The sequence below is a fragment of the Astyanax mexicanus genome, unplaced genomic scaffold (genome assembly GCF_023375975.1).
Source record: "Astyanax mexicanus isolate ESR-SI-001 unplaced genomic scaffold, AstMex3_surface scaffold_35, whole genome shotgun sequence".
Taxonomy (NCBI): Eukaryota; Metazoa; Chordata; class Actinopteri; order Characiformes; family Acestrorhamphidae; genus Astyanax; species Astyanax mexicanus.
Window position 1 is genome coordinate 1,130,208 of NW_026040045.1, and position 24,699 is coordinate 1,154,906.

At 39.2% G+C, this 24,699-nt stretch overlaps 1 protein-coding gene across 1 annotated transcript in view; it reads right to left on the reverse strand.

Moving 5' to 3' along the window:
• The window catches only part of LOC111196878 (protein kinase C-binding protein NELL1-like), a 617,736-nt gene that overhangs the window by 212,450 nt on the left and 380,587 nt on the right, over window positions 1-24,699 (reverse strand). The window contains exon 14 of the mRNA XM_049473230.1: window positions 9,314-9,436. Coding sequence (XP_049329187.1) covers window positions 9,314-9,436 — 123 coding nt within the window. The remainder of the gene's footprint in view (window positions 1-9,313; window positions 9,437-24,699) is intronic.

Sequence of the window (24,699 nt, forward strand, 5' to 3'; positions counted from 1 at the left end):
AAAGATAAATCAAAAATAGTTATACCCATATATTGTAATTTTATTCAAAAGGAAGATGCAAGCTACTAGGAACAATGAGTAATTATAAATGTAGACTGATGTGGGTAATATTTATTGAGCTAGACTTACAGAAGTATTGTGTAATGCATGTGTAACACTGCAACATGTTCTACAACCTATCTCTTATGTTCTGATGCGATAGCAACACTCCACCCACTACCACACTGTATGTGTGAGAATATTGGAGCTGCATGAGATGTTTTAACACAGGAGAAACATTAGGAACCTCTACAACTCCATGCTGAGACGTCTGAAATGCTGCAGCATTAAATGTGTGTTACACAGTACTTCTGTATGTGTAGATATTTATGTGTAGATATCTGTATGTATTAATATTATCCATATCTAAACTTATAATCATTTATTGGTATTGTTTTAGGTAGCTTTTATCTTCCATCTGAATAGAATTACAATCCCACACCTCCTTCTATGTGCAGATACAGTATCATTGGAAGACGAGTGTGTAAAGGCTGTATTTGTATTTGTAATAGTCATGCTGAAGCCTGTTTCTACAGGGGTTGGACAATGAAACTGAAACACCTGTCATCATTTTAGTGTGGGATTTTAGGTTTCATGGCTAAATTGGAGCAGCCTGGTGTTCAATCTTCATTAATTGCACATTGCACCAGTAAGAGCAGAGTGTGAAGGTTCAATTAGCAGGGTAAGAGCACAGTTCTGCTCTAAATATTACAATGAAAACAACATTATGGGAGACATACCAGAGTTCAAAAGAGGACAAATTGTTGGTGCACGTCTTGCTGGAGCATCTGTGACCAAGACAGCAAGTCTTTGTGATGCATCAAGAGCCACGGTATCCAGGGTAATGTCAGCATACCACCAAGAAGAACCAACCACATCCAACAGGATTAACTGTGGACGCTGTAAGAGGAAGCTGTCTGAAAGGGATGTTCGGGTGCTAACCCGGATTGTATCCAAAAAACATAAAACCACGGCTGATCAAATCACGGCAGAATTCAGTGTGCACCTCAACTCTCCTGTTTCCACCAGAACTGTCCGTCACCACAATCAATTATTGTGCTCTAAAACCAGGTGTTTCAGTTTCATTCTCCAAACCTTGTATCTGTAAAATCTGCTTTATAATAAGCACAGCACTGTAAACACAGGGTTAGAGACTGGGGGTGATCACAGAGAAAAACACAGAGAAATCTGCCCCTGAACCTTCCCAGCTGCTGGATCTTCTGCTGATTCCTCTGCATATTGTTTGTTAGACATCCAACTTCTTCTCCCTCTGAGAAAATCAGACCTCGACTTCAACAGAGGGATGAATTTAATTTCACATCATGTTCTGATAAAATGGCCAGGAGTGGCGCTACATGCCAGAAAGTGCAGCTGTATGGTACTTGTTTCTGATAAAATGGCCAGTGATTGAACCTGAATGTTCAATCCAGCTGTTGGGGCAAAATGGTCGACCAATCTTGTTGAGTGTTCTGTCCAATAGTGAGCCAGCCACATAGTGGAACACTACCCAAATTAGAGTGTAGACCGAAAGCGGTGCAAGCAAGCCTTAACACCGCTTTAATATTCACAGCATGACTGAGCAGAGAGACAGAGTTTAATATGTGTTTCAGTCGTATAGATGGGACGGCAGCCTGTGCATTCAGATGATGCTGAGGTTCATCAGCGTGTGCAGAAAGAGCACCGTCTCGCTTTGCTGGAAGCAAAGCAGTTCTAGATTATAATGGTTAGTGATTAATCTAACAGCTTTTTGTTCACCTGTGTTCTTAAAGCCCACATTATGGAAGAAGCCTAAACCTCGGCTGAATTTCACTGCAAGAGATCTGAAGCAGAGAGAGTTTCAACCTTACAGCTAAACTGGGCTACTACTGTCTTATTAATCTGTAAGATCATCTCACCATTCTGATTTTTAAGTCAGCTGAACAAAAAACGTTAAATTGCATCATAAACTACAGCAAACTAATCGCATCAACTAACATTTTTAAATTTTCTTTTAAAAAGTTGGTCTAACTAAATAATCTCTGTCAAAATTTACAAACTGTAGTTAAACCTTAGTTGAGGCCAAGCCAACTACTCTGCACTATACTGCACATGCTCATTTACTCACTTTAGTTAAACAGGGTCTACTAAGCAATTCTGCAGGGGTTTTCAACTGATGTTGGTCAGGCTATTTGCATTTTGGGCGTGTCCTCCCATCTCTCACTCACCATCAGTGTAGTGTAGTCATTCTTCACAGGCTGCTGCTGCTTCTTTTAGCGGTTATAAACTGAATGTGTTATATAATAGTGAATTAATAGTGGTTTCAGTGTTGAAGGCTATAAGAGAAAGTTGCCGTGTTTTGTGTTGCTGAGTGTGACTGTAAGCTGTCTGGTGCCTGCTGGTCACATGTGCATTACTGCAAGCTTACAATACTGACAATAAATATGTAACAGAAATTAAATATTCACATACATATACATTTATAGTCGATAACTCAAATTAAAAAATATATAACCTTATGCCCTCTATAGGAATTTGATTAATGTAAAATATGTTTTGACTTATTTTTTAGTTGATCTTTAAGCAGAACTTACAATACACACTTTGTAGAAATTAAATTAGGCCAGCTGAAAGCGTAAAGTGAATTTTGGTGAGACTTAATATTTGAACTTTTAGAATTAATTATCTGAACTATAGATTTTGCCACAGCTGGTGGTGGTTTTCTTAAAAACTTAAAAGTTTGAGTTGACCTTAAAACTTGAAAGTTTATTATAATTTTTTTTTACAGTGTAGCTGGTCAGCGGTGGTCCTTTTATAATATTTTATTGAGAAGAGTCGAGCTGAAAACTAAAAAATGTCACAGTCTCGTCCTGTTTTTGTGTCCTTCTGATCTGTCCCTGTATATATTTACCCTCCTTTGCAGGTGCCTTGTGTTTATCCCGTGTCTCCACCCTTCCATGTGCTTACTTGTTCATTTGTAGCTCCGCCCCCTTGTTACCTTGTCCCAGATGGTTCCTGTTTCCTGTCCCTGTTCGTGTTTATTTATAGTCTCCCTTGTACCAGTGTTCTTCATCTGTTGTTGTACGTTGTACGTCAGTGAGGCAACGTGTTTCCTTGTTTTTTGCTTCCTCCATTTTCTTAGTGTTTCTTTTCGTTTCAGTTTCAGTTTTTATTTTTTGTCCGTTTTTTTTATAATCATTTCCATAAACATTTGCAAATTGGTCCGCTCTCCTTGTCTCCTTCCTGCTTCCTACCTGACAGCAAACCTACAGAGTAGGAGTTTCTGATAAAATTACTAGTCAGTGTAATCACAAGGTAGGTGTTTCTGATAAAAAGGCCAGCGTGTGTACACAGTCCAGTCACAATCCAGCCACAGTCCAAGTCTAGTCTAGACATTTTCCAATGCAGCACCATCTTTGGACTCTAGACCATGTAAGTTGTCCAGTGTATAGGATTTTATTCCTTATCTGGAGTGCAGAGATGCTTGTATCTGATTGGAGGAGAGCAGAGTGTGTTGTGCAGTTGCAGTATCCTGATGTAATGCGTAGGAAACCTGGACTCATACAGAAGGAGAAAATATGAAACTCCTCTCCCAGCATTTTTTATCCTATTAGTGGGATGTTATTTCCAGCAGTCTCCGCTGTCTGCCATCTTTATCTGATCGCCCAGGTGGTCCGCTGTAAGACGTGACCCAGAATGCATCGGTACAGCAGCAATAAAAACCGCAGCCCTCCACCTTTTGATCTGCGGGAGCGACGGTATCTCTGATTCAGCATGATAAATATTTCAGCAGATGAATAGACGCGCTGCTGCGATCGCCCTCGCTCCCGGCTGCAGCTGTGCTGCATCAGCTCCAACTCCACCAGCTGGGCTTCAGCTAGAACCACAGAACCCCCCACCTGTCTCTCTCTCTCTCATTGTGTCTGTCTGTCTAATACTCTGGAACTACAGTTATAAGTCCTATATGCTACAGAACAACCTTTTCTTGTTCTGCTTATATCTACTTATCTGACTGTTTGCATGTCCATCTGTCTGTCTATCATTCTGCACATCTGTCCGTCTTTCTGTCTGTCAATCTGCGTACCTATCTGTCCATCTTGCTATCTGTCTGCCTGTGTATCTGTATGTCCGACAGGCTGAAATCTGCCTGCCTATCTGTGTTTGTCTACTCACCTGCCTATCTGTCCACCTGTCTCTCTGCACACAGTGTTATGAAAAAGTTTGGGCACTCCTGACAATTTCCATGATTTTCGTTATAAATCATTGGTTCAGCAATTTCAGTTAAATATATCATATATCAAATGAATATTGAAATTGAATATGAAGTGATATTTGAGAAGTTAAATATAGTTTATAGGAGTTACATAAAGTGTGCAATAATTCTTTAAACAAAATTTATATTTATCAACATCATTATTTAGTAGATCCTCCTTTTGCAGAAATAACAGCTTCTAAATTCTTCCTATAGCTTCCAATGAGAGTCTGGCTTGTGGTTAAAGGTGTTTTGGATGATTCTTCTTTATAAATCATCTCCAGTTCAGACAGGTTTGATGTTTCTGATCATGAACAGCCGCTTTAAATCACACCACAGATTTTAATAATATTCAGGTCTGGAGACTGAGATGATTATTCCAGAACGTTTTACTTGTTCCTCTGTATGAATGATTTAGTAGATGTTGAGCAGAGTTTAGTGTTTAGGGTCGTTGTCTTGTTAAAGTATCATTCCCAGTTCAAATTTAACTTTTAACTTTCTCACTGATTCTTAAACATTGTTCCCAAGAATCTGCTGATTTTGACTGGAAGATTCTCAGTACCTGCACTGAACACACCCCCCACAGCATGAACCACCACCAGATTTTACTGTGGGGAGCAGTAAAGTGTTTGTCTTGGAATACTGTGTTCTTGCTGTGTTACTGCCCTCCAAATAACTCAATTCTGCAGTAAGATGATGATGTAGGTGTTTGGAGCTCTGAAAGTCTGTTGTTTGAGTATGATTATTCTCACCATCCTTCTCCTCTGATTATCTGAGATTTTTTTGTTCTGCCACTTCAGGTCTTAACTAGAACTGTTCCTGTGATCTTTCATTTCCTCACTTAGTTCCTCACAGTGGAAACTGCAGCTGAAATCTCTGAGATAGCTTTTATTATCCTTCCCCTAAACCATGATGTTGAATATTCTTTGTTTTCAGGTCAGGAGAGTTGTGTTTTAAGGCTCTCATGTTGCCGCTCTTCAGAGGAGATGCAAAGAGGAGAAAAACTTGCATTTGGCTCCTTAACCCTTTCTCATAACTGGATTCACATGTATTTAGGTCAAGGGTCAAATAAATTCTATAAACTCATTTCTCAAATGTCTCTGTGTTTATCTGCTATACGATATATTTAACTAAAATTGCTGATCCAAACCAGCAATGATTTATAAAGGAAAATCACGAAAATGATCCAGGGTGCCTAAACTTTTCCATACCAATGTATCTGTCTTTGTGCTTGTCAAATATCTGTCTATGTCACCGTAGCTATCTATGTATGAATCTGTCTCTATGTCTGATTGTCTGACTGCAAACATCTGCCTGTCTGTCTTTCTGTCTGTTGATTTGCTTGCCTATTAGTCAGTCTGCCTGTCTCCCCCTCTCTGTCTGTGTCTGTCTGTCTTCATCAGTGTTAGGTCATGCAGAGGAACAATAGAGCCCAGTTTGATTTGATGGTTAAGTGAATATTACTGGGATGTGAACACAGCCATGCTGAACACTGCCATCCAATTACTGAATTACAGACAGGGTCAATAGCATCAGCCACAGGATAACAATACAATACGGCTTTTGTTCTCTAAGCCCCTCTTTAGCTCTGATAAGCCCCTCCTTCTTAAAAATGTCTTTGTTTGATGATCCGGAGAGAGAGAGAGAGAGAGAGAGAGAGAGAGAGAGAGAGAGAGAGAGAGAGAGAGTTTTAATAAGATTAAATACTTCACAAAAGATCTGCAACTGAGCTCTGAGCTTTCTGTTCATAACGGTCCTATCATTCAGTCTTCAGGGTCACAGTTATAACCCCCCCCCCCCCCCTTACCCAGGAATAAGCATAGATATCACAAACAAAAAAATAGATTTATACTGGATACTCTCAAACCACACCCTAACCACCATCATGCCCCGCCCACTTTAAAGCCACATCCCTCCTTTTAACACCAAACAACTATCTCTCTATTCTGCACAGTGTATTAGGTGGGTCAAAAGGTGTTTTCTAAACCACACCTATAAAGCCACGCCCATATGCACCCACCCCATCAAAACCAAACCAAACCACTATTCAGATTAGAGCCTCATAAATGCCAGAGAGAGAGAGAGAGAGAGAGAGAGAGAGAGAGAGAGAGAGAGAGAGAGAGATTATAATTATAGTCTGGCTCAGTATGAAACAGGTGCTCGCTAGGAAAATTGCACTTAATCCACCATTTCACACACACACACACACACACACACACACACACACACACAGGAGGGAGTTCACTTTTGGTAAAATAAGATGATGGTGAGTTCTGAATTCATCACCATTAATTTACATCCTGATTAATTAATTACAGTAGATAATGATGAATGAATTAATGACATTTACCGCTAAGCTAAAGGTAAGTGTTTCTAATAATGTGGCCAGTAAGTATACGATATGCATCTCTTTAAGCAGAAAGACAACCATGACATTTGTGTTTAATACTTTTATTTGAATTAAAATGTAAAAAAATATCAGTTACTAGGTTAATTCAGAGATGGTTTTATAGAGTAGACCAGCCACTGGCTGAAATATGAATGAGAGTTCTTCAACAAAAAGAGCCAATCAGCTTGCTGCTTACATTGTGAGTGGAGGAGGGTCAGCAAGATCCTCGATATGGAGATCTGTGCAAGTGCAGTAGCAAAAACAGGTTAAAAATAATGATGCAAGTTTTAGTGCTTTATTGAGGCACTTCAAACTGTATTTTGGGCTCTCCAATTTATTAAAGTAGGAGGCTGGTCTCATATGGCAGGAGGTAGTTGTATGCTGGTGTTGCAAAAATGAATACCGAATGAAAAGGACTTGATGTGTATCTTTGTATTTAGTTTTTTAATAAACAGTAACTAAATGAAGTCTGACCCCAAATCAGGTCACTTTTTATTAGTATGTTGGTATATTATTGTCACGCCTGATACAGACACTGTAGTTCCTAAATCTGTCTTTCCCTGTCCTGTTAAAGCATGCGCCTCTCCTCAACCACAATCCTCAGCATGCATCTGACATCACATGTTCAGATTCAGCCAATCACTGCACTTTCTCACGCTCCCCATCTCCGGAATTTTAGAATTGTTTTCAGCGGTTACTAATTTGTACGTGTATATAAACATGTTGGTAACACTTTATAATAACTTTCATTAATATACCATTAATTCATCATTAATAAGTGTTATTTTACACATTTTAAGAAACTAAAAAGTTGCTATCACATTTGTAAATACTAATAAACGCATTGGTAACCTGAACTGCAATTAATAAACATTTGCCGGGTTTAAAATTCATATTTACTAGAGATTTATTGTATATGTTCTGATGAGCTATATGTTCAAGTTCTTAAGGATTTGCTGCCATTTTTAATATGAATATCCATACTGATAAATAAGTGTCATGTGTGAGCATTTGTTAATATTCAAAATCTGATGAACTTCTGCTTTGTTCACATCTACTGATCATTAGTTTAAAAATATAAAAAAAATATATAAATAAATATATTAAAATATATGAATGAAAGTTATTATAAAGAGTTACCAACGTGTTTGTGTTGTATTTTGCGAAGTATTGCCGCTGTTTATCCAGCGACATACTGAGCGTTTTCTTTCTGATTGTATTTCTGTGTGTTGACCCTTTTTTTTGTGTTTCACTTAAATTTTCAGCTAGCTCTTTTGCTCTGTTTGTTTTTTGTTTGTTTTGTTTGACTGTAGTTCTGGATTAAGATTTCTCTTTTATCTAGTGTTTTTGTCTCTTATATATTGGTTTATTATTTCTCTGGTTTTGACCACTATTTGTTTTACGATTATGCTCTCATTTTTGCCCTTAATATTAAATCCTCATCTACTTTTTACCACAAGCGTCTGAGTTCAGTCTGTAGTGTTACAATTATCTGCATTTTATAGAGTATATTATCTAAATTAAGGAACGTGGCACAAAGTTTTTTTAAAAGTTTTTATTCTGTTATTTCCTGCTGGCTGATAATGAAACTCTCACTACTGGAGACAATTCAGTCAGAGAAACTGTCCTGAGGGCTTTAAGCAAATTGCACTGAACTCTCTTAAGACCCAGCTTTCACCTGCCACACACTCTAATGCCTGTATCTATAACACACTCAGCAAGGAACTGGGTTACATTAACCTGCAAGCCAGAAAACACACACACACACACACACACACACACACCCATATCCTGTTAGAACACATGATCATAAGTACCCCGCGTTTACGTTAGTCCTTGTAGTCATTATTTGGGTGTTGAGTTGTTCTCAGCACAGTGAGTGGATTATATACAGCAGTGCTGCTGGAGTTTTTAAACACTGCATTGTTACTGCTGCACAGTGAACTGAGAAGAGTGGAGCTGAAAAAAAAGCGTATAGGTGTAAAAAAATAAGGTCATAATGTAATTTTTTTCAGTGCGCATGTGCTGAATATGAAGACCCACTGTAGGCAGCATTTAAACAATCTTACCCCAACTATTGTTACATCGACCAACCCTAAATTACCCCTAACCACTAGGGGGCGTACACTTAAAAACACATCATGTGCTGAAAGTTCAGGTGTAGAGCTGATACTGGCTCCAGCTCTGCCGATAGATTCCTCTCCCACTGCGCCCAATAGAACCAACAGCAGCTTCACCCTCAGATAATAGCTTCAACAATGCAACGTGATTACCTCTCAGAGGAGAGAGAGACAGACAGACAGACAGACAGACAGAGAGAGAGAGAGAGGATTCTTCCTCCAATCAGCTCAGAGCACATGAGGCTCTACAGGAGAGGAAGAGATGGAGGAGGGAGAGGCAGAAGCCAAAGCAAAATCAATTCTCATCATCACCCAGCCAGCTGATGCTGTGTGTGTGTAAGAGTGAGTGAGTGAGTGAGTGAGTGTATATGAGTGTGTGTGTGTGTGTGTGTGTGTGTGTGTGTAGGGGTGTATAGTGTGTGTGTGTGTGTGTGTGTGTGTGTATAGTGTGTGTGTGTGTGTGTGTGTGTAGTGTGTGTGTGTGTGTGTGTGTGTGTATAGTGTGTGTGTGTGTGTAGGGGTGTATGGGTGGAGTACCTCTGCAGATGGTGCCGTTACCCAGGTAACCTGGTTTGCAGGTGCACAGGTGTCCGTGGATGGTGTTGGTGCAGATGGCGCTTTCATCACACAGGCTCTGCCCACCGGCACACTCATCATGCTCTGAGAGAGAAGAGCAGAGAGTGTAGATCAATTTTCTGCGTGTGTGTGTGTGAATGTGTGTGTGTGTGTGTGTGTGTGTGTGTGTGTGTGTGTGCATGCTACAGTAAATAAACAGATAGTAAATAATTCACAGTGGATACTGATTAATTTATAATCTACCATTACCTGAATAATGTGTAATACTGCATAGTATTTACTGAATAATTTAAAATAATAAAAAACAGATGCTGAATATTTCACAGGTGATATTGAGTAATACATGTCAGATACTAAACAGTTCTTAATCCTGAAAGCTGAATGAGTTTCGAGCTGAATATTTTTAGTGGATACTGAATCATTTACAGTGCATAAAGAATAACACAGAATAGATAATGAAAGAAATCACAGTACACACTGAAGAGTTCTTAATAAACACTTCATAGTGGATACTGAGTCACAGATGGATTAAAAGTTCTGCATTGTACACTACAATATCTCCACTAGTGTCACTCAAACTATGAGATTTTCAATAAAAAAATAAAAAAGCATAATTTAATATGACTGTGATGACTGTGCCTCCTGAGTGCTGGATGGTGCAGCACTGGTTTGGGTCTCTGGTGTTTTTACAGTGGAAGTGAAGAGGACCGATCTCTGCTGCTGCAGTGATGATAAGACAATGTCAGCACATTACGGCATTACGGCCGTGACGTATGAGACTAAATCACTCCCTTCCCATCCCAGTCTGCAGCTTCATGGCCGCAGCCCGAAGCTCTGAACAGCGGGGAGAAAAATGGGCCCATTAGCATGGACATTGTTCATCAATATGCAAAAGCCATCTTAATCATGACTAATACATCCCCTCCTTAATTAATGACTCGTGCTTATTGAGCCCTTTAGCAAACTGAACACATTATTCAACACTTTCTCCCTCTCAGGAATCTCCTCGCTGGGTGTGATGAGTGCAGGCAGTGGAGGACAAGAGAAATACAAGCCTCTGCTGTGGAGTATTTTATATGTATCTGACATTAAAATATGAGGTAACACTTATGAACCCTGTATTCATAATGCCTTATGAATGCACTTATAATGCCCTAGATGGCATGCATAATACCTTATATTGACTGTAATAAGCCTGTATAATCGCTCATAAGTACTTACAGCGACATTCATAACACAATATTATAAACTACAAGTATAAGGGTTTATAAAGGAACGACGTATAATGGCTTATAATATCTGTTCATAAGAACATAGTACAGTGTAGTGTTGTAATGCACTATAACACAGATTTGGTATATTTTGGTATAATGCATTAGTGTTTTCATATGCTTTTTAAACGTGAAGTACATTTTATTATGCCTCACTGTAATGTCTTATAGAGCATTATGAGTACTCTTTATTGGCTGAAGTGAAGTGTGTTTTAAACGTGTTTTTAAACAAGTAAATATTATTGTGCTTCACTGTAGGCATTTGAAATGGCATTTCATAACACACTTAACTTAAAGCCAGTAAAGAGCATAATGCTCTATAAGACATTACAGTGAGGCATAATAAAATTTACTTCACATTTAAAATGCATATGAAAACTCACTTCACTTAAAGTTATTAACGAGTGTTTATATAATGTGTTACACACTTTTATAAAAGCCTAATTTGAGAAACCATAGCTGCATATTATAATGCATTATACCAAAATATAACAAATCTGTTACGCCCTCGCTATGTTTTCCTGTGTTTTCCCCGTTTCCTAGTGTGTTTCTCTTGTTCTTTTCCATTACGTGTGTGTAATTTGTAGCTCCGCCCCTTGTTACCTGTTTCCCCAGGTGTTCATTGTTTCATGTTTAGTATAAATAGTACTTGTTAGTCTTCGTTTGCTGTCGGTCTTTGCACCTTCCCACGTTTGTTTGTCTCATCACGCTATTTGCTATTGTTTTGCCACGCCACGTCACGTTTGCTTATTTCATGTTTCTGTATTTACTCGTTCTTGTTTATTTCTAGTCACGTTTATTTCCTGTTTGTTTCTTTGTTTATTTTGTATTTTAGTTACGTATTTATCCCTGTATATATCCCTAGCCCTGTTTCTTTGTTATCTGTTTAGCTTAGCTCTCTGTTTGTTTGTTTATGTACATATTTATATTCGTTATTCCCCGGTCTGTTTATTTGTTTATTTGTTATTTAATAAAGTCTTATGTCTTACCCGCTTAAACGTCCGCCTCCCTTCTGCTCACGCGTTACAAAATCTGTGTCATAGTGCATTACAACACTACATTGTACAATGTTCTTATGAACAGATATACGCCTTTTTTATACCCTTATACTTTTAGTTTATATTGTGTTATGAATGTCGCTGTAAGTACATATGAGCAACTATACAGGCTTATTACAGTCATTATGAGGTATTATGCATGTCATATAATGCATTATGAATGCATTTATAATGCATTATGAATACAGGGTTTGTAGGAAGTGTTACCGAATATGAATATGTGACAAAAGATCAACATTTGGAGAGAGACCAACGTGAGACTTAATACTTAAAGGTCTCATTCCAGCATTTTTAAATTTATTTTAAAATGTCTAGTTGTGTCTCTAGTATGAATGAATGAATGAATGCCATTTGAGCCTTTTTTTGTGAAAAAATGTGCTCTGGTGTTTCTATTTAGCCCTGCTTTAAATTAGTGGTCTTGTAATATATCACCTCTGATTGGCTAACAGCACTGCAGCAGAGAACGCCTAGTGCCCCCCCCTCCCCCCCCCCAACAATCAGTTTTACAGCTCTAAAACTCAAAGGACAAAATGTTTTCAGAGATACAGCCTTAGTTATTTAGATATAGCACTCTGAGTGCTAGATAAAATTAACCCTTAAAGGGGACATGAAACATTTCAGTTTGTACAAGTTTTCTAAGGGATTAAGTATAATGGAATTTATTTGGGGGGAATTTTTTATATAAAATATGTTTACACACTAACTTATAATATATTTATGTTTGTTATGTTTGAGCTAGGGCGCCGCCATGTTGCCTGTGCAGCACTGGTGACGTCACGAGGTTGGTTGGTTTAAGATCCCAGGCATATAGCTAGAGGAAGAGAGCTTATAGTTTGTGGAGATTATGGATGAAGACGAAGCTGAACTAGGCTAACATGGAGCATTTACTCAGAGATCTTTCCTGTATAAACCTGAGCAGAACGTTTTAGATGCTTTTCTGAGAGCGAGTGTTTATTCTCTCTCTACGTGGAGCCGTGCAGAAACCCTGCAGCCCCTCAACAGCAGATAACCTACTGCCATCCAGTTAACCAGCTAGTTTATATACCTTTAGCTATTTAACATGTAAAGTCCAGAGTTCATTAAGACTGAATGAAACGAACATGATTTAAGTGGATATTTAAACACCCAGGCGCTGTTTGGTTGATAAACCGTTCAGTTTGGAAGTTAGAAGGCTTACTGGGTAGCTTCATCTAGTTAGTTAGTTAGCGTTAGTTAGTTAGCTAGCGTTGGCTAGCTATGGTAAGATAGCTAGGTAAGTAGCTAACGCTAGCTATGTTCTCTTTAAATTGTCATTTTATCTAGACTTTCGGTAACGGTACCTCTCGCTGCTCTGCTGGGTGAGCGTGTTGTTTGGCTGGTTCCGTGCGGCTCACAGCTGCTGCTCTCATAGTAACGTTACCTTCAGTCGGACGGTCTGTACATTCCAGCTGATCAGAGGAAAAATAAAAAACGGAGGAAAAAAGCCTCGGACTGCAGCTTATTTATCCGGCGCTAATGCTCCTGACTCAAACCCCTCTCCTTCACATAGTCCTGGTCTAGAACGTGCTCGCTCCTAACCCCTAGCATTGCAGCTAACCGGAGGCTTCTCACGCTTAAATATTTCTCATTCCTCACCCTATTAAATTTCACTACTCCCAGTATTACTACACACAGGGACAATACAAAAGTACCCTCCCCCCCCTCCCCTCAACTGAAAAAAGAAAATTAGAGGCTGTAATCCTCTCTGTCCTTTTCAGAACTGTTCATTCCTGGGATATGAATGAATTACGGTCAGAATCAAATGTTCACAGAGCTGAGCTGAGAACCCGGTGTAGAAGGTCACTTTATCACATCATAATTCATTTCATTATTATTTATTTTTTGCTAGTTGCTGTTTCGTGGAGTCCCTTTTTCACCAAATTGCAGCTATAATTTGCGTAGTCGTACAGGAAACAGCAGTGTAAATGCAGAGTTAGTAGTATTCTGCACTACATAGGTACCTCAAGCTGTAAACAGGCTGGTTTGTGTGTGAGTGTGTGTGTGTGTGTGTGTGTGTGTGTGTGTGAGTGTGTGTGTGGTGTGTGTATGGTGTGTGAGTGTGTGTGTGTGTGTGTGTGTGGTGTGTGTGTGTGTGTGTGTGTGTGGTGTGTGTATGGTGTGTGTGTGTGTGTGTGTGTGTGGTGTGTGTATGGTGTGTGTGTGGTGTGTGTGTGTGTGGTGTGTGTGAGTGTGTGTGTGTGTGTGTATGGTGTGTGTGTGTGAGTGGTGTGTGTGTGTATGGTGTGAGTGTGTGTGTGTGTGGTGTGTGAGTGTGTGTGTGGTGTGTGTGTGTGTGAGTGTGTGTGAGTGTGTGTGTGTAGTGTGTGAGTGTGTGTGTGAGTGTGTGTGTGAGTGTGTGTGTGTGTGTGTGTGTGAGTGTGTGTGTGGTGTGTGTATGGTGTGTGAGTGTGTGTGTGTGTGTGTGTGTGGTGTGTGTGTGTGTGTGTGTGTGTGGTGTGTGTATGGTGTGTGTGTGGTGTGTGTGTGTGTGGTGTGTGTGAGTGTGTGTGTATGGTGTGTGTGTGTGTGTGGTGTGTGTGAGTGTGTGTGTGTGTGTGTATGGTGTGTGTGTGTGAGTGGTGTGTGTGTGTGTGGTGTGTGTGTGGTGTGTGTGTGTGTGAGTGTGTGTGTGTGTGGTGTGTGTGTGTGTGTGTGTGTGTGAGTGTGTGTGTGTGTGTGTGTGTGGTGTGTGTGTGTGTGTGTGTGGTGTGTGTGTGGTGTGTGTGGTGTGTGTGTGGTGTGTGTGTGTGTGTGTGGTGTGTGTGTGTGTGTGTGTGGTGTGTGTGTGTGTGTGTGGTGTGTGTGGTGTGTGTGTGGTGTGTGTGTGTGTGTGTGGTGTGTGTGTGTGTGTGTGGTGTGTGTGAGTGTGTGTGTGGTGTGTGTGAGTGTGTGTGTGGTGTGTGTGTGTGTGTGTGGTGTGTGTGGTGTGTGTGTGGTGTGTGTGTGTGTGTGTGGTGTGTGTGTGTGTGTGTGGTGTGTGAGTGTGTGTGTGGTGTGTGTGTGTGTGAGTGTGTGTGTGGTGTGTGTGTGGTGTGTGTGGTGTGTGTGTGGTGTGTGTGTGTGTGTGTGGTGTGTGTGTGTGTGTGTGGTGTGTGTGTGGTGTGTGTGTAGCAGAAAAGCAGCATGTCAGACAGGCTGTAATCCTGCATATCGGCGGGTTCTCACACTGTCGGAGGCTGAGCACTGTCTCTGGTGATTGGGGGGTTTGATGAGAGGATTATGACCTGGCTAAAGGCAATCTGCCGTCCCAGAGCCCCACCATTACACCACTTACATCCTCTCCTCCACCTCCCTCTCCACCTGCAATCCTCCACACCTGCCCCACAGGACACACACCTTCCACCGGGGCACAGGATTTAAGGAGGCACTGATTTTCTACTAAGGAGGTTTTATTGATTATTCTCTTTAAAAAAATGAGTGGCTGTTACATAAAAAACATGCTGGGATCTAAACATAAATCGGTAACACTTTACATTAAGTTTTTACTAACTAACATGAATTAATGCATTAGTTACCATGAATAAGACATGAGGTAATACATTAACAATGCTAAGGTAATGTTATTTAAACACAGAACAACAGCATTAATTAATGTTATTTTCACATTAACTAACATTAAAAGTAAAGCATTTGTTAAGATAAACAATAAATTATACACTTCATTAATAATGTTAACTAATGTTGGGTAAACAAGTAACTACTGCTCTTCTTGTTATTTGCTTATATGCTGCAGCTCTGCATACAGTCACTGTGAAATGAATGAAATGAATGAAATATTTATTCATTAAATATTAACTATAAATATATATTGTCTATTTAAATAGCCAGTTGCTTGTTTCATTTGCTGATGTCAGTTAACTCATATAATATTATATATTTTACATTTTACATTTACTTCTATTGGAAATACAGCACATCTCTACATGGATTAGAATGATTGTACTTTCACTTATATATGTATATATAAGTGATATATTTATCTTACTGAACAGAGCTTAGTAATGGTTAACAGATGTTAATAATGCTTAACAAAGGCATTATTGGTTAATCATGGTTTATATTTACATACATACATTTATATACGTAAGTTGAATTCCAAAAAACACTCACACATATATATGATGATGAAATGAAGCATAAGCGCCAACCAGACTAATATTTACTAACGATTACCGTATGCATAACTGCAGTACACAAGCAAATGACGAAGAAGATGAACTAATGCAGTTGTTACTTAAAATAAGTATTTGATCCCTCTTGCCAAACACACTCAATACTTAGTGGCAAAGCCTTTGTTTGCAAGCACAGCGGTGAGACGTTTGTTGTAGTTAACCACAAGTTTAGCACACACACCAGGGGGAATTTTGGCCCACTCTTCTTTGCAGATCCTCTCTAAATCATGAAGGTTGGTGGGCTGTCGCTTGGCAACTCTGACCTTCAGCTCCCTCCATAGATTTTCGATCGGATTGAGGTCTGGCGACTGGCTGGGCCACTCCATGACCTTAATGTGATTTTTCTTGAGCCAATCCTTTGTTGCCTTTGCTGTATGTTTAGGGTCGTTATCATGTTGGAAGACCCAACCACGGCCCATTTTCAGATCCCTGGCAGAGGGGAGGAGGTTGTCCCTCAGGATTGTGCGGTACATGGCTCCATCCATCTTCCCAGTGATGCGGTGAAGTAGCCCTGTACCCTTGGCAGAGAAACACCCCCAAAACATTATGCTTTCACCTCCATGCTTGACGGTGGGCACAGTGTTCTTGGGGTCATAGGCAGCATTTTTCTTCCTCCACACATGGCGGGTGGAGTTGAGGCCAAAAAGTTCAATTTTGGTCTCGTCTGACCACAAAACCTTCTCCCAATAACTTGGTTCATCTTTCAAATGATCATTGGCATACTTGAGGCGCGCCTCCACATGTGCTCTCTTCAGCAGGGGTACCTTTCGGGCACTGCAGGATGTGAATCCATTGTTGCGCAAAGTGTTGCCAATTGTTTCCTTGCAAACTGTGGTCCCAGCTGCCTTCAGGTCATTTGCTAACTCCTGCCGAGTGGTTGCAGGACGATTTCTGACCGTTCTCAGCATCATTGCCACCCCACGAGGCGAAATCTTCTTTGGAGCACCGGGCCGAGGTCTGTTGATTGTCATGTTATACTCTTTAAACTTTCTGATAATTGCACCAATAGTTGTTACTTTCACATCCAACACCTTACTAATCTTTTTGTAGCCCATTCCAGCTTTGTGAAGGTCAACAATTCTGACTCTGAGGTCCTGTGACAGCTCTTTGGTTTTACCCATGTTGGAGACTTGAAATCTGTGTGATCTGTCTGATTCTGTGGACAGGTGTTTTTCACACAAGTGATTAGTGAGAACAGGTGGCTTCAGGTCAGGTAACAAGTTGATTGGGAGTGTCTAACTGGTCTGTAAAAGCCAGAACTGCTAATGAATACTAAGGGATCAAATACTTATTTCACTCCATGAAATACAAATCAATTAATATATATTCCTTACATTTATTTTCTGGATTTTCTTTTTAATATTCTGTCTCTCCATGTAAGAATACATCTACCATTAAAAGTATAGAATGATCATGTCTTTATTAGTGGGCCAACGAAGAAAATCAGCAAGGGATCAAATACTTCTTGGACTCACTGTATATATATATAATAGATAATATATATAATATATAATTGTTCCTAAATTCCAAGTTCTGGAAATCCAGATTCTGCTATTCTGTGTGATGTTTTATGTGTGTGAAATGGTGGCCATACTTATTTGCATAAAGTTGAACTGTGCATCCAATGCATCCCTTCATGCATTGTGGCATGTGGCAGTTTTCTCCATTGAAATGAACAGGATGTTCTTATGTATGAATTTTACCAGTCAGGTTGCAAGGAGCAGTAAAGTCACTCTGCTGAAGTACAGTTTAGTTCTCCAGCTGTATTAGCATTAGTGGCTAAGCGCTAAGTCTTTTGCCGCCCAGAGCTGAGTGTTATCAGCATGTAGCCTGCTGCTAATCCTGGCTGGCACTGCTGGAGCAGCATTAGCATTACCCACTTACCACTTTAATGTAAGCTCTTTCGCTGTTCAGAGATGAGTACTATCGGCCTCTAGTCTGCTGCTAACCCCGGCCAGCACTGCTGGAGTAGCATTAGCCACTGAACATGCTAAGTGCTAGCTCTTTCGGCGCTCAGAGGTGGGTATATCAGCCTATAGCCTGGTCCTAACCCTGGCTAGCACTGCTGAAACAGCATTAGCATTACCCACTAATCGCGCTAAGTGCTAGCTTATTCGCCATTCAGAGGTGAGTATTATCGACGTGTAGTCTGCTGCTAACCCCAGCTAGCACTGCTGGAGCAACATTAGCATTATCTGCTAAATGTGCTAGCTCTTTTGCTGTTCAGAGGTCAGCACTATTGGGCTGTATCCTGCACGTTTACTGTGTTAAAGCAAGAAACATGGGAGGAACAGCTAGCTAATATCGCATAGACTCAGACTAGCACTGTCGGGTGCTAGCGATAGCGGTTAGCTGTTATTGATAATATTAGTGCACCCAGCCTTAGTGGAAATCTGGAAATATAAGCTTTCTATAAATAAACGGAAGCACTTTACTCACCCAAATAAATCTGTGCAGACTTTAAAATAAAATGTTTTTTTAAAGAATTACAGTTTTGCCTCTAGACACTCAGAACCCACCAAAAACACAGATTCAGACCCAATTTAAACATCTAATCTAACATCTAATACAAATATTACAGTAAATCACATAATAATCCAACACAAGATAAACTGTATCAAAATCATTAGTTAGATTTTTTCTTTGTTTTTTGTTTTTTGTTTTTTTTTCTCTCCTTGTACCCCCTTCTGCATCTCACTACCCAGTCCTGCATCTCACCTCCACAGTTTTGATTACTTAACTTAGCTGAGCTTCACAGGCCTCGCCTGTAAAAAAGAAGTGAGAGTGCTGTCGGTCAGTAATGATGCTGAGGGTTAGCAGGACACAGGTTTGGGTTAAATGTAACACATACAGAGTGCGGTAAAGTGTGCTTTTGGTCATCTCCTCGTGTTCCCATAGCAACATTATTAAGAATTAATAATCTTTCTTAATGAAGAATTAAGAAAGCACACGATGCAACAACTTAACTGAACATGTTTCAATTTTTATACCTGCAGTGATTGGGTGGCTCAGGTTGTACAGACTGTGCAACACTACTAAACCCAACACTAAATCCAGGAGAACCGTGCACATACATCACAAACCTCATTTCCCTGCCTGTCTATTTAACACTCAGATTCAGCTGGAGATTATTCCCAACACTTCCTGCTCCCTGCGGAGTGACCAGATGTTGCTGTGACAGCTAAAGATATACTGTGTAAAACTTAATAAAGAACTTGTTTTAAATGTGTACCTCATTTTCACACAGATGAAGTGTGTTATAGGTGTTGAAGAAAGTTAGCTCAATGAAAGCGCAGCGTAAGTTCTACTATAGACTCCAATGCTACGTCACCTAATTACCTATCCAATCAGATTTTCTCTTCTGCTTTAAATAACGATCACTTATTCAGTACCTTGCTGCATTTCAGACGCTGTTGGTCGCTCTTCCCCTCCTCCCTCCCCGCCGCCTCCAGGTTGGTCCCGTTTGGTTGCCCGGGGGTTGGCTCCGCCCTGTCTTCAGTGTACGACAGGATCTGCAGAGCCCAGATGTATCAAGCCCTGGGCCGATGACGGGCCTACGCCAAAGACTCTAATACATGAAATTGTTTCTATACGACTTTCACGAACATATACGTGTACTTGTTTCGCCTACAAATATTTTGTTCAAACATTAAATAATTCAACTAACTAAATTTGCTTCCGGAGTCGTAATAGTAGAACTGTGGTGATGTGAGAGTTTGTGATGAAGTGAATATTGAATCAAATCTTGACCTTGCTACAAATTTGCATCATTACACTGCTGGGGCTTGGATTCCTGTTAATTGCATTGTTTCTAGTATATCATCACAAAACAGCAACTTTACAGGAGAGAGAAAAAAACTTGTAAACTTTCACTTGAGAGGCAATTTTATGAATTAATATTACTTAGAAGCCTTTACAAAATTAATTTAAGACACTTTATTATTATAAGACAATTATTCAATTGAACATGTAATGGCCAAAATATGGTAAAAACCAGGAAACTTTTTAGGCGCTTTTCAGATTTTCTATTTTTATTTTTGATTTTCAGACACATAAAATGAAATATTTATATGGATGAATTGTTTTTGCAGCTCTACATTTTGCTATAATGTGTTTACATTCATCATATAAAATGATAAACTGCTCCCTTTTACTGGTTAGATATTATTGTGATCTGAAGCTGTAATGATCTTTTCTTTCTTTTCTGGAAACTTTATAAGAATAAACACTACTAATTTTATACTTTATTTTGCAGTAGAAGTTGTTTTTGTATGTTCTATTCCTGATAGAAAGAGAAATGTGCGCTATTTCTTTAAAAGTGCTCCCCCGCCCTCAGGAAAATCTCTTGCTCTCAGAGTCTCCGTCCCCGCCCCCTGGTCCCGTTTCAGCCCACAGAACTCGGCACCTGGTTGGCGTACACACCTAATTTACATATCGTCGTGTCCAGTAGGCTTTGCTCTGTGAGGAAATAGGTGGAAACTCGTGGAGAGTCCAATAATAAGCCTTTAATAAAGCGTTGAAATTTATATTACATTTTTTTTGCCTGAAATTATTTCAAGCACTGGTTGGATATAAATGAGGATTACTGGCAACTGGATTGATGGATTTTCTTAAGTTTGGAGGCATTTTGAAGGTAAGAGTGTGGGGTAAGTGCTGGTGGGGGGTGGGTGTGTGTAAGGAGTGTCCTCAGCTCACCCCGCAGCGAAACACATGCAGATTTAAACTCTAAACACAGTGTAACGCACTCTTTCAGCTCTAATTCAGGAACCGTAATTATGATTCATATTTTTTATAAGCAAGGCATATTTCACCCTAAATGTTTATTTTCTGAAAGGATATACAGCTAAATCGGCTAGATAACCGAACAGCAGAGATTCTAAGCTTTAAAATGGCATAATGGGTGTCTATATTGAACCTATAATTATTCATAAACACAGCCAGATATTAAATGTGATATTTGTCTGGCCCGTCGGTGGGCCAGGGCATGTAAAGAGGTTAAGAAATTTTAGCACAGTTTAAGGAACAGTTTGTCTGTTCAAATTATGTAGTAAACTAAAAATCGACAAAAAAGGAGATAAGTGTTTTTCATTGGACAGCAACGATATAAAGTAAACTTATTCTAAAGCTTCACAGATTTTCACAGATAGACACAAATTCTGCTTACAAATGACAAATGACTTCATATAGTACTGCAAAAACTCTGGTGTGATTTTTAGATCACAGATTCGGTCAGTGTTTGAAAAGGAAGGACTCTTTAAAACATTAAAATTCATTGACCTCAAACTCCCAGCTGTTGAACTAAGCTTTAGTCTTCAGTTTAATTCTGATTAACTGGATAGAATGTTTCATATTACACAGATTATATCAGCTCCAGAGGACAAAGCACAGACTGTTTCTTTACACAAGATAAAGGACATGCAGGTAATGGAGTTCTACAGCTACAGCGCACATATTTACACAGCCAACAGCAGCTCAGCTCATAATCAGCCTGTGTTTGCTGAGCTGCTGACGGGGTTGTATTATCTCTGTGTTTGAGTAATCGCATCAAAATCAGGTTTGAGGAGAGTGTCTTTAGCCTTTCAGACCTGCACTGAAGGACCCAGACTCTACACACTTCATGCAGTTTAGTTTCCCCACTGAAACCTGCATATTATACTTCATTTTAACACAGAAAAATAACTAGACAATACAAACAGCATTTCAGAAGAACCACAACAAACTAATTAGACTTATTCCATAAGGCCCAAATACTTTTGACACTAATATTTTCCTTGCATTGTTTGATTCAATTGTACTTATTAAGTTGGACTGGAAAAGTCATAATCTTATTATTATCATTTTATTTGCATTATTTTAATACTCCTCCTACTATGTTACAACCACAACATTATTGCTGGATCATAGGACTGAATTATGTTGCTTCTTTCTCTTTCTCTCTATCCCTCTCTCTATTTCTCTGCCTCTACTTCTCTCTCTCTCTCTCTTATTACACCTAATGTAATGTAATTTAGCTTAATGTTTTTGGACCACGATTTCCAAATTTAAGAAGTATTACTGACATTAAAATTGCACTGGATTTGAGATTGCCATTTATGTAAATTCCTTCAGGTTTTAAACTTTTACTATTACCACTTATAAAACTGTTTTTTTTTACTTTATAAGCAAACTTTTCCAAGCCAACTTAAAGTTTTCTAGACTAGAAAAAAAAATCCTTTTTCGAGTCTACTTTTTAGAATTTGTGTAGGTGAAGTGTTACATCAGATTTATGCAGAATTATGTAGAACATTTTAAAAGGGTCACACACTTTTAAGCACCACTGAAGCTAAAATTTAAACCATCACAGTGAGCATTAGCTTATTTAGCATAATATTAGATAACATTCTGCTTAATACAAAACTATATAACTAGCTGTGACTGTTCTAGCCAGCCAGTCCTGCCTCTGAATATCATAGACCAATCAGAATCGAGTTGCATTCCTCACAGTACCACCTCTTTTGGGTGCTTTTAGGTGCCTTTAGGAGCTTTTAAGCGAATTTAAGTTTCTAAAGGTATCAATCCCAGTGGGTTCCAGGAGGGCTTGCATCCCTGCATCATACATAACCAGACTGTGTATAAGTTTGATTGATAAGGTTATTAGGTACCAACCCATATTGCTCCACACCCAGTAATAACTAAGTTTTAATTAGAATTCAGCAAAAACTCTAAATTCACAACTACAGTGGGTCTGAATACAAAATATTTCATTGCAGATAATAAAAAATGAATAGAGGAAACTAAATTATTTAGAGTGGATACTTAATACTTAACAGAGGATATCGGCCATAATTCATAACGCATACTAAATAATACACAATGGATAATTAAAGTTAAAACAGTTAATGATTCATAGTGGATATGTAATGATCTATAGTAGCTATATAATTATTTCAGTGGATACTAAACAATTCATAGTGCAAACTCTATTTTGTGAACGAACTATAAGTGGGCTTGGAAAATCGTGCTAATAATGTTGCTATGGCTAAATGCTAAAGTCCAAAAACCTTTGGCTAAACTTGGGGTAATAGGGTAGTTTGCAAAAACATCCTCTCCCCCTCTAAAGTGTCCAAAAATGTACAGACACTTTTGAATGGATTCCTATAGAGAAATGTCCAAGCCTAGGAACGTCTGTTGTACGAACACTGTATGATGTATCGTTCCAAAAAGCAGTGGTCGTGCTCGTAACTTAAAAGCTGTAGGAAGAGAAAGTGATTAAATTTTAGCGCAGAATAATAATAAGATTATGAAGAACATTAACTTGGCTTTTCCAAGCTGACTTAATAATGATCTAATATTTTATCTGCATGTCATATACAGTATGCCAATGTCCTTCTTTCTGATTGGCTGTCCTGTATTGTCTTTTTATAAATCAGTCTGGACTGAAACTCTTCTAAATGTGTTTTACGGTGGAACAGGAAGCTGTCTGCACGGTGAGTCTACAGTACCTGTGAGCTCTCTCTGAGAAAACAGTCCGGTCTAATCTCGTCTCGCCATGTGGGCAAATAAAACGGACAGAGGGAAAGGTGTAATGTGTGTGTGGGGTGTAATGTGTGTGTGAGGCTGTGTGGGCAAATGCTTCTATCCCACAGGTGCCTGCTGATGTGTTATCCAGTCAGAGCTGACATTCTGGGTTTTCTGGTGATGTGGGCAGTACAGCATCTCTCCTGAGACAGAATCAGCCCAATCTACCTTACTGCTCCTGAACCAGGCCATTTAGTAATAATATAAATTAAATTACAGCTTAAACATTAATCTATGTCTTTCACAACAAAATCACAGGTGTAAGAGGAGTCGAGAGTCAGACTACAGTCTGATATACTCACCTCTGAACAGCGAAAGAGCTAGCGCTTAGCACAGTTAGCAGCTAATGCTAATACTGTTCCAGCCTCTGTGCTGGAGAACTGAACTGAAACTCCTGTATAACTCTGTACTTCAGTGGAGTGTCTTTACTGCTCCTTAATACCTGACTGATAGAATTCATACATAAGGTACATCAGATTACAAAGTAGAATGCCATTTTTTCTGAAAATGTAAGGATTTTAAATGCATCTTATATTGCAAAAATATGGTATGTCTAATCCCTGTCCAGAAAAGTGACCATCAAACCCTTATTCTTACAAATACACAATAATAAACATTAAGCTCACAGTGGGGAGTGAACAATTTATAGTGGTTACTTAATAAATAATGCAGAGTAGATGCTGAACAATCAATAATAAATATAGAATAGTAGAGTAATAAACGATTAGTGAATAATTCATAGTCGGCACTAAACTATGCATTGCTGAAACATGGTGGACACTCAATATTTCATAACAGATATTGAAAGATTCATAGAAAACAATGAATAATTTATAATGGTAACTGAATACTATTTGAAATAATAGAGTGTGGCATTAAACAGTGCAGCTTTAGAAACACACACTTAGCAGGGAGCTGGCCTTTAATGGGAAAAACATTTATGGCTAATAACAGAGCGGTTCTATAACAAATAATTATGGAGGACAGTGGTGGGTCTGAGACAGAAATAGAGTTCTCCTGATCACGGCCTCCCACTCTCCGCCTCCCGCTGCCTCCCGACGCTCTGCTGAAAGAACTTTCAGCTAATTACGCCCAGAACCCCAAAGCCAGATAAGAACTGAGCCTAACAGAGAAATAACGCATTATACTACTTTTACTACACTACAGCTGCAAAAAATCACATTCATTTCATTATCTGAAATGGGCTGTAATGCTGAATAGTTCATTTTTTTTAGATTATTCATTGAAAAGTGAAACTTTAGGTTAATTTC